The sequence below is a fragment of the Ursus americanus genome, chromosome 13 (genome assembly GCF_024610735.1).
Source record: "Ursus americanus isolate L20-20 chromosome 13, mUrsAme1.1.p, whole genome shotgun sequence".
Classification (NCBI taxonomy): domain Eukaryota; kingdom Metazoa; phylum Chordata; class Mammalia; order Carnivora; family Ursidae; genus Ursus; species Ursus americanus.
This window is the reverse complement of record NC_142139.1, coordinates 62,554,706-62,564,781: the sequence shown is the minus strand read 5'-3', so window position 1 is coordinate 62,564,781 and position 10,076 is coordinate 62,554,706. Positions and strand designations below refer to the sequence as shown.

The 10,076-nt window shown below is 52.3% G+C and overlaps 1 protein-coding gene across 1 annotated transcript; it reads right to left on the bottom strand.

Annotated features, from left to right (window-relative positions):
* Nucleotides 1-846: 846 nt before the first annotated feature.
* Nucleotides 847-7,991, bottom strand: SOX7 (SRY-box transcription factor 7). The gene is made up of 2 exons (XM_045799398.2): nucleotides 7,624-7,991; nucleotides 847-3,641 (listed from the first exon to the last, which is right to left on the bottom strand). Exons 1-2 carry the CDS (start codon nucleotides 7,859-7,861, stop codon nucleotides 2,719-2,721), a joined length of 1,161 nt encoding a protein of 386 aa, XP_045655354.1. The 5' UTR covers nucleotides 7,862-7,991; the 3' UTR covers nucleotides 847-2,718.
* Nucleotides 7,992-10,076: the final 2,085 nt, after the last annotated feature.

The window sequence follows — 10,076 nt, the reverse complement described above, 5'->3', positions numbered from 1 at the left end:
CTGGGACCATGGGTGAGGATTAGCCCATAAAACTTGCCATAAATTTCCCTACATTTATAAAGTGCTATTAAAGTAATGACTATAGATTATGATCAGAATTGAAGGACGAACATATGCCCATTTGGGCCCTCCCAGAACCTACTCCCTGGCCCAGAGAGCCTGGGAGAAGACATGGCTACCCTTGACTTGAACAAGTTACAACTGCTTCCCCATGGAGAGAAGCCAGGCAGGGCACCCTGCAAGGGGACTGAGTGATCATCAGCTTTTCCAGGCACTTTCTGGCTGGGATTTTAATCCTAAACCTCACAAGACGTTACATCCTTTAATTACCAATCCAGGCGCTTCTCTGCCTTCTCCACAACATTCCACCAGGTTTTGAATGCCTGCGATGTCTTGTTATACCACATCGATAAATGCATAGTAAAGAGAGAGAGCTAGGTATTTTTCTAGATTATTTCAAAGAAGGAAAAAACGTGGCAGCCTTAAGGAAGCAATTGGGCAGAACTTACGTCCTATCTTCAGAGCACGTGATAATCACTTCATTCCACTTTGCAAGTGTGAAGTCACCCTGAGGAGAAAATGGTTCTGCAGGGAGGTTTATGAACTCCTCTTTTCTTTCAATAGTCTCAATAACAACACTGTTTCTAACGTGCCAAATTAGGCTTTATCTCTTTACCATAATTCATAAAATAAAATAAACCAACCCTGCAAGATAACTTTTTAAAATAAAAAAATTGATGTAGAAAGTATTTTGACCAGTCCTAGAAAGGAGAACTGGGCATAACATCTACGCCTCCCTGGAAAACCTTTTCTGTTTGCAAAACTATATTTCAAATGATAGAATGGTCATGGTACAAAAACATTTATTTAAATTAAATATTTTAGACAGATCAATACCTACAACCGTTCCAAAGCATGTGTAGTTCTTACAAAAAAAAAAAAAAGGAACAGTTTAGCTTAATGTCTGTGGTAATGGTTTACAAGATTATTAATACACATTCTGGACTGCACCATACTGTCAATGATTTACTATTTATTACCAAATGTCATATACAGCAATAGCATAAAGATTAATTATATCTTATAAGTAATTTTATAGTAGGACCTTGGAAGAAAAAACAAGGATCTCTCAACAATATAAAATATAAGCTAAAAATAGGAGAATATATAAAACACTTACATATTTCATACAGACAATAATACACTGTAATTAAAAGACAAACAACTGTCCTTTCCCTCATTGCTAGGTATGTTCCTTTAAAGGAGGTGTGAGAGAGGGATGCAAATGTTTTGGGGATGGGGTCAGGGCTCAGAAACATTTTCTGAATCACAGTGCCTTTCTGTTCTTTGGGAAGTCAGTCTAGTGAAGGGGAAGTTGTTTTGAAGTGTTAGCTGAAGATGTTCCCAAGAACCAGCTGTCTGGCGAGGAGAGTGAGTTCCCATCTCAGCCATGGGAATCATGTTTAGGATTTTTAAGCCAGGGGATCTTTGAATCCATGGGCAACTCAGGGGTGGAGGAAGAACAGAGAAGAGAAAAAGAAACCCCGGGAAAGGAAAAAGGGGAGAAGGAAGCTCTTTTTGCGCCTGCAGAGGGGAGAGTACGTGGAAACTTTGCTCAAGAAATGAACACATTTAGATTGGAGGTAAGTGATGTTGCTGTGTAGAAATTCTTTTTAGGTTCCCTGCTCTTTGGGTCATTCGGAACAGGGAGTTGACAAGGCATTGCCAATATCAACAAAAGTATCTGGTTTAGGCTGCACAGACATGCGTTTAAGGGTGTGCACGAAGTTGTGTGTGTTGTGTGTGTCCCACATACACTGACTGCATATATCCAGGCTGTGTATATTCTCTCGAAATGTGTGTGATTAAAAAAATATATATCTTAAAAAATAGGTTTAAAAACCAGTGGCTTGAATTCAATCTCATTTTCAGTGATGCAGTCAACCCTAGTGGTTAATTTCCCAAATCAAGACGAATGCTGTTTCTCAATTGGAAGAGTCCTTTTGAAAGACCATGATCATTTTGGAGGCAGTGCAGAAAGGCGTGTGTTCTAGGGCTGCGCACACAGAATTATCACTAGGTTGGACGTTAATGAACTTACTAAGACAAACTTTGTTTCCCTTTTAATTAGCCTTGAAAGAATCCTGGATCAGAAAACCCTGGAGCAGAAGGGTTTGTCCCCTTAGGTGTCAAGTCTGTCCCCCACTTTACAGATTGGGGAGGGACTGGAAGGGGAAGAGAGCCGAGTGGGTTTCCACCAGCCCTCCAAGGCAGAACTGGGACCGGATCCTCTGGATCCCAGCCCTTTCCTCACCTGGAGCACCCAATGATCAGGACGGCTGCACCCCATCGGTCTGGGTCAGAAGCTGGAGAGGTGTGAATGCCGCTGAGATTGTCACACAGTTGTTTCCGTGTGGGGTACCGGGAGAAGTAAATGAAAATCTACCGGTTAACCATCTTTCGGCAACTACCTTGCCTTATTCCCAGGGTGTAGCCAATGAGAACCCATTCGAAGGAATATACTAAAAATGTAGGCGGCAGGGAGTGAAGGGACACTCCGATCCGATCGGCAGAGCCCCGTTCTGCCCCGCGGACAGTTCAGACCTGCACACCCCGGGCGGTCGGAGGAAAGCCGGTAGCACTACGCGGTCGCCTCTGCTCAGCGCGCGGGCCGGAGAGGGCTGCGGCGAGGCAGGGCTGGGCTGGCTGCCTCGGACTCTATGATACGCTGTAGCTGTTGTAGTACGTGGCCGTGGCATCAGCCAGCACGGAGATAAGGCTGGTCTCTGTGGGGCCTGTTGATGTCACCTGGGAGACCGGGACATGCCCACTGAGGGCCACAGCCCCTGCAGCAGAGTCTGGGTGGCCAGGAGTGTTCAAATACTGGTCGAACTCATTGCGATCCATGTCCCCCAGGAGTTCCACCTGGCTCAGCTGATCCAGGGCATCAAAGCCGGGGTGCTCGGGAGGGGGGGAAAGCTGGCCCAGGTGGGCGTGGAGGTTGGAGTGGAGAGGGGGGTAGGTGGCAGGGGAGTAATAGGCAGGAGACGGGGGACAGGCAGGTACAGTGGACATCATAGAGACGCCCGGGGACTGGCCCAGGGCCAGGGAGCCCAGGGGGTGGCCGCAGTGGAGGTGGCTGGAGGCGTACTCCGGTGAGTAAGTGGGCCCCGGCAAGTGGGGGATGCGGCGGGAGTGCGCATGCTCCTCCTGGCAAGGGGAGGAGAAGAAGGTCTGCTCCGGCTCCAGCACGTCTAGGGGCGACATTTCCGGGGGCGTGGGCAGCCCGTACGGGTAAGTGTCCACGCTGCCCGGGGTGCCGCCGCCGCCAGTCGGCCCCTCGTGGTAGCAGCCCCGCAGGCTGGGCAGGGCGGAGCCCGGGGAGTACTCACCCCTGTCCTCCTTCTCCCCCAGCGCCCCGCGGCCGCTGCCCCGCTTCTCGGGCAGAGCGTTCTGGTCTCGGGAGAGGGAGTTCAGGAGGAAGCCCGGGTCCACGCGCTTGCAGAGGCGCTTGGCCTGCTTCTTCCTGCGAGGGCGGTACTTGTAGTTGGGGTAGTCCTGCATGTGCTGCAGGCGCAGCCGCTCCGCCTCGTCCACGTAGGGCCTCTTCTGGGACAGCGTCAGCGCCTTCCACGACTTTCCTGCTCACACAAGTCAGAGAAGGCCACTTTCAGCATCTGAGCGGCTTGGGGGGGCTGCTGCACCTGTCTCAGACGCTCGTGCCTCCCAGCGTCCACACTCGCACGTGCCGTCCGCCTCCGTCTTCCATCCCGCATCCCACCCGCGGTTCCCCCCCTCTCCACAAAGGCCACAAAGGGCACCGCACTCTTCGCACCCCCGCTCCTAGCCCAGACTCCGGCACTGCGAGGCCAAATCAATCTCTCCCGCTTGCATCCTGAAAAACCAGTACCGCCAACTACGCACATGGTCACTTCACCTCTCCTCTAAAAGCCGCTAGAAAACGCAAACGTATAAATAATGCGGGATTCACAGTGAAAGGCCCACCAGACCCAATGTCAGACACACGATAAAAATATATAACGACCACATTGATCTGGGCTCTTTTTTTACACTATGTGGACCAAGCCTAAGCATTTGTGCGTTTTAATGAAAACTCTGCCTTTGCTGATTATCGCTTTCTCAGGAAGTGATGCTATATTTATTTATGGCATAAATCCCACAGGCCTTCTTGTGAGGGAACTCAGGCTCAGTCCATCACTTCACAGGTGTAAATAAATTACAGGATCTCACTTAGGGGACAGTTATCCCTCACATCTGAGGGTGAGTTAGGACCCTACCATGTGAAGCCCATTGCCAGAATGCTAGCCTCTGCCGGCAGCATGCACAGGCACACGCGCACACACAGTGCATGCACACACATGCGTGCACACGAACACAGGTGCACAAGCACGCACACACTCATGATAAGTCTTCCTGCTCTCTACCTAATTAGTACCCTTCGACTGTGTCAGGGGGTTAATTGCTCAGTCATTGACTCTTCTTCTTCTTCTTCTTCTTCTTCTTCTTCTTCTTCTTCTTCTTCAAGATTTTATTTGTCAGAGAGAGAGAGAGCACAAGCAGGTGGAGCAGCAGGCAAAGGTAGAAGCAGTCTCCCTGCTGAGCAAGGAACTGGATCCCAGGACCAGGGGATCATGACTTGAGCAGAAGGCAGACGCTTAACCAACTGAGCCACCCAGGCGTCCCATCATTGACTCTTCTTATAGAAGCAAATTCATTGACTTCCCTGGGTCTCTATTTTCCTCACTATAAAATGTGCCATGATACTATCCAGTTCAAACTCTCTCTTTAAGAATCATCTCAGGCTTGTAGCCCACTGGTGCTAAAGTGCTGGTTTCACTTGGATTCTCTATTCATCCTTACTCCTTTCTGTGTTGTTTTGTAAATTGCTTTAGCTTCTCTCTCTCATCTGTCAGTCCATTCATTGCACATCTCTCTGGCTGCTGGTTTTCTGAAGGTCATTTCTGGACCTCCCCAGGTGGACTGGGGATTCTGCAACTTTGGATTCTGCACACACACACCCGACTCTAATGTATCCTGAAGTTTGAGACCTACTAGCTTGGAGGGAGTACCCCCATCCCCAGGCCCTGTAAGGAAAGGGGCCATATGTCCCACCCAGAACCCTCGGCACAGGGCCCAGTACAGAGCTGCGTGTCCTGCCGCCTTGGTACCCGCGCTGGCAGACTCCGCATGCCTGGCCCTCAAAGGGCACTGGAGGAGGCAATTATTAAAGGGCGCTCTACCATTGGGATGAAAGTTTATAAGGATTGTGACAGAGTCATCAATTAATATAATTAGCTGTCACTTAAAAGGGCAACTCGAAAAGTGTCAGGACCTCTGGGTTTGGGGTTGGTCAGCAGTTCCCAGCCTGTGGCTGAGACTGCAAAGTTGTTGCAAGAGGCCCAAGATCCAGGCACACCCTGCACCCCGTCTGTGGACGGAATATAAAACGTGACTCTAGCTTCTAAGTGTACACGCATGTCATATTATTAATAAAATAATCATTTTAGATGCCATTAAATGTATAACTGTCTTTATGTGCCTTCTTATTCATAGTGTCCTAAAAATAGTAGTGCTACTAAGTGAAGGTTTTAATGTTGAAGCTTGGAAAGCTTATTGGCAAAAAAGTCGGGGACTCTTTCCTAGGTCAGAAAAGAAAGGGCTGGGCAAGAGCATGGAGTGAATCATTCTGTTGTAGAAAGTCCATATTTTTAAAAGCCCCTTGCCCAGGGCCAGGGGCTGTGTGGTTAAGCAGGAAGGAATCAGTGTCTTTCCCGCAAAATGAATTATAACCTCTGGAAGCCTAAGGGCAAATCTCCAGCAGGGATCAGTTCACAAGAGGCATTATTTGTCAGGTAGGACCTTTCACCTGCCTGTCCCCTGGGAGCAGGGAGCCTCAGTCCTGCAAGGCTCCCCAGCCTGAGCTCCTCTCCCACCTCTGGCCTGGGCCCGAAAGGGAAACCTCACTGGATCCTGGTCACAGGAGCTGCGCTTGAACAAACGGCACAGTGCCTGGGCCCACCAAAAAAAAAAAAAAAAAAAAGTTGAGGGGGACACCCGTGTGGCTCAGTCGTTAAGTGTTTGCCTTCAGCTCAAGTCATGATCCCCGGGTCCTGGGATCGCCGAGTTGGGCTCCCTTCTCAGTGGGAAGCCTGCTTGTCTCTTGCTGTCTCTCTCACCCTCTGTCAAATAAATAAATAAAATCTTTTTAAAAAATGTTGAGGGACCCACAAAAAAAAGTGTTTTCATTCTTTAAAAACCTGAAGAAAAAAATGAACTTTTAGGTAAATGCTTTACTGTTGTATATATTAATATATTTGTCTTCATGCCCACGCGGTATGAAATATAATTTTAAATAGTTTTTATGTAGAAAGAGGCTTACTAAGACAACTGACCCACCAGTGTGTCCTGGGCATATCTACCCAGGGGACTGGGCCATGGGTAGGAGACTTTTTGAAACCAGCAGCTTTGAAAAAGGGCATCTACAGGGCAGGAGGGACCCTCTCTGCAGGCCTGTAGGTTTCGCCAGGTGGTTGGGTGACAGCCCTCACTCCAGGGTTTGGAGCTTTGGTGGGAAAAGGAAAAAGACTCAGTTGGGGGGGGTGTGGATGGGGAGGGTTAGGACAGCCTCGGGTGGCCACATACTTTCCCTTGTCCCACTGTGCCTACAAAGGTTTCCACAATTTAAAATGAATAAAACCTCGGTGGAAGGGCAAAAGGGTTAGGAGTAGAGTGGTGTTGAAAGTAGTCAGCTCCAGACGTGGGAAAGAAGAAACCCCGACGAAAACCCAACTCGAACTCTAAATTTTCCGACGTGCCCTAAATCCCTTCTCTGGGCTCCTCCCATCTGGTTTGTCCCGGTCCCTAGGCCCTTTGCCCCCGCTGGGAGCGCGCAGCAGCACTCGGAAAGTGGCAGGATCCAGGACAGACCTCAGTGGCCGTCCTGAGCATCCCAATCACAGTACCTCCGCTCCTGCGATTGAGAAATACATTATCGAATCGAGTCTATTTGCGTACTTCCTGCTGTAGGTGTAATAATTAAGTTAAAGAAGGGATGTGTTCCCGCAAGGTTTCCCTTGACGAATATTCGTTAATAATAGTTACAACCTCCTTCTGTGATTGTGCCAGTGGGAAAGTTCGGGGAATGGAGGGTTTCCCGCTTCGGTATTCCTAGCAAACACCGGTTCCACCCAGCCTCTGCGTTTCCGTCCTGACCTGTGTGCGTGCAGGTCCCGGTCGCCAGGCGACAGGGGCCAGGCCCGTGTCGGCCCCGCCTGTCCCCTGGGACCCCAAACTCCGCTCCTGTTCCCGCGAGTGGGTTTCCTGGCCCACCCCAGCGGGCCGCATGGTTTCGCTTTGGGCCTCGTCGAGGTGTCCCTGCTCTGAATCCCGGTCACTGCGCGCATACCCACGCTCGCACAGATGCCCAGCCTCGCGAGCGCCAGCGCTCCCCAAGCCTACCCACACGCCAGGTCGTCCCCAGGCTCCGCGCTCTCGCAGGACCCCTACCCAGCCCCCAGCCGCGAGCCCCGGGGACCCGCCTCTGCCCGCGCCCCCGGCCCGCCGACCTCCCCGGACGCCACGCCCGCCCTCCCGCTTACTCACCCAGCATCTTGCTGAGCTCGGCGTTGTGTAGGTCCGGGTTCTGCACCGCCAGACGTTTCCTCTCGTCCTTGGCCCACACCATGAAGGCATTCATGGGCCGCCGGATACGGCTTTCCGAGCCCTTGTCCCCCGGCGGGCGGGGGGCGGCCGGCGGCGACAGCCCATCCGACAGCTCGGCTTCCAGGGCCGGGCAGTCGAGCCCCTCGGGCCACGGGTAAGCTCCCAACAGCGAGGCCATGGCCGCACGGGGGTCCCCTCGCTTCGCCTCGCAGGGCAGGCGCTGACCTGGCCCTCGCACGGGTCGGGCGTCCAACTTGGCTGGCAGCCGCGGCCCGTCCCTTTATTTATCAGCTTCGGGCGGCCGCGTCCTCCAATGACTCTCGAAGGCGGCGCGGCCCCTCCCCCCGTCTCCGCGCTGGCCCACTCCCTGCGTCCTGGGCCACCGCGTCCCCGCTCCGACCGCCAGGAGGGGGAGAGGGGAGGGAGGGCCACTTCCCCGCGCCCGCCCCGGCCCGCCCCTCTGCCTTCCGAGTCCCTCCCGGGAATCCGCGCCTGGCCGCCTCCCGTCCTGCCCGCTCTGGGTGCAGGTGTCGCAGAGCTGGGAGGCGGGCGCCGCCCGCAGTCACCTCGCCCTGGAGCGGGAGCCAGACTCCAGTGCCCTGTCCCGACTGGCCGTGGCCTCTCCCACCCACACTCCGCCAACTCCTCCCGCGGCTGGAATCCCATGAAGAACTTAAGTCAGACAGGTTTCGCTAGCCTGGCAGCGCGCTAGCGACATTGACCATGAATCCCCCCAGAGCGGCCTGTGAACCGTTCTGAAGAGAACATTCCTACTCTTCTAAAATGACCCGGGCTTCAACAACCTCACTCCCAGTCAACTTTGGCGGCCAGAGACTGGCAAGGACTAGGGATGCACCCCGCATGGAGTTCTAGGCAGTGCTCACCGAGCCCCCACTCCCCAACCCCACTACCCCTGGAGTCCCAGGCTGTCTTGAGGGCTTGTCTGCTTCTCAGTTTTCCTTTATTTACTCTGCCACCTGATTTCTGTCCTCGAACACCCTTCTCTCCACACCACGCTTGTCTCAGAGGTCCGCAGGGTCTCCAGCACCTCGGTCTATATCTTCTCTCAGGAAATTTCCTTCTGGTTGTATATTCTCTTGTCTCTGCCAGGCTCGACCGGCCCCTCGGAATGGAGTTGCTCCGGCCCTCCCCTCCGTGTTCCCCTATGGTTTTCCCACTCCCCAGGTTAGATGGCGGCAGATTCAGGGCCTGCGCTCAACTCGGAGGGCTAAGGGCTGGGAGCTGACGGCAGTCTCTCAAGATGCCAGCCCTCTGCCCTGGAGGACAGCTCACTCGATCCCCTGCTTCATGTGAGTAGGGCTGTCCTCCTGGCTTTTACTGCAACACCCGCACACAGTAGGCACTCAGGAACTGCCGAATAAGTGGATGAATAAGTGAGTGAGTAAATAAGGCTTAGACACAGCCTACTGCATAAAACACGGCAATCATAAGGCTTGATTAGATCCTGGAATTCAATCTACAAATATTTACTGGGTGCTATCCCTGTTCAGGGCTTAGTAGAGGTGACCCTGAAAGGAGGTAGCATTTTCGTGGGAGGACCCTGGGGTCTGGAGTCAGGACCTGTCTTCAGTGTTTGGTTACTGAATGCGTGACTCTGGCAAGTCAGGTATCTCTCTAGGCCTTTTTTCCTAAACCTAAAAGGAGGACAATGGTAAGACTCAATTTATCTCACAGGGCTGCTGTGAAGATTTGGTGAGATAATATATGTGAAAGCTTAAACTCTGTATGATGCTTGATGTTAACACAACTCTAGATGTAAAGCCCTGTAAATTCTAAGACCAAATTTCAACTTCCTAGGGTGCACTGAATTAGTAAGTGCCTTGTTTGCAACTTGTGCTCCAGGACATGCCCTATGGACCCCAAGCAAGTGGATGGAGAAATGCAACTTCTCTGTTTTTAAGTTCCAATTTTAACCTATAGAGTCCCGGATAATTTTCATACCAGAATGGGCTTTATGCATAAAATAGATTGCTTAGTTTTCCTCTGTTTTCCTGGCAGGATCCAGCAGCAGCACCCTAGGCCCATGCGATCCACACGCTACCCTCACAGTCCAGAGCTGATCAGCAAAGGGAGCTTGGGGCGGTGCTGGCTGCAAAGTGGGTGTCCCGCAGCCTGGAGAGCATCCTGAAACCCGAGGTGGAGCAGCTGGGCGGGCTGGCACGAGGGACCGAGCGGGGAGAAGGGAGGTGCAGAGGGAATGTGTTCACGGTCTAGGACATCCCTACTCCGGGAAGCTTAAGCCATTTCCCGTGTTGGACCCCTCTGCCAAAAATTCCTCAAGAAAAATCCCCAGGCCGGGATACTCTAGGAACGGCGGGGCGCTAGGGCCTCGCCAGGCCGCGGGAGGGCACCTCGTTGGGGTAAGGAGGGAA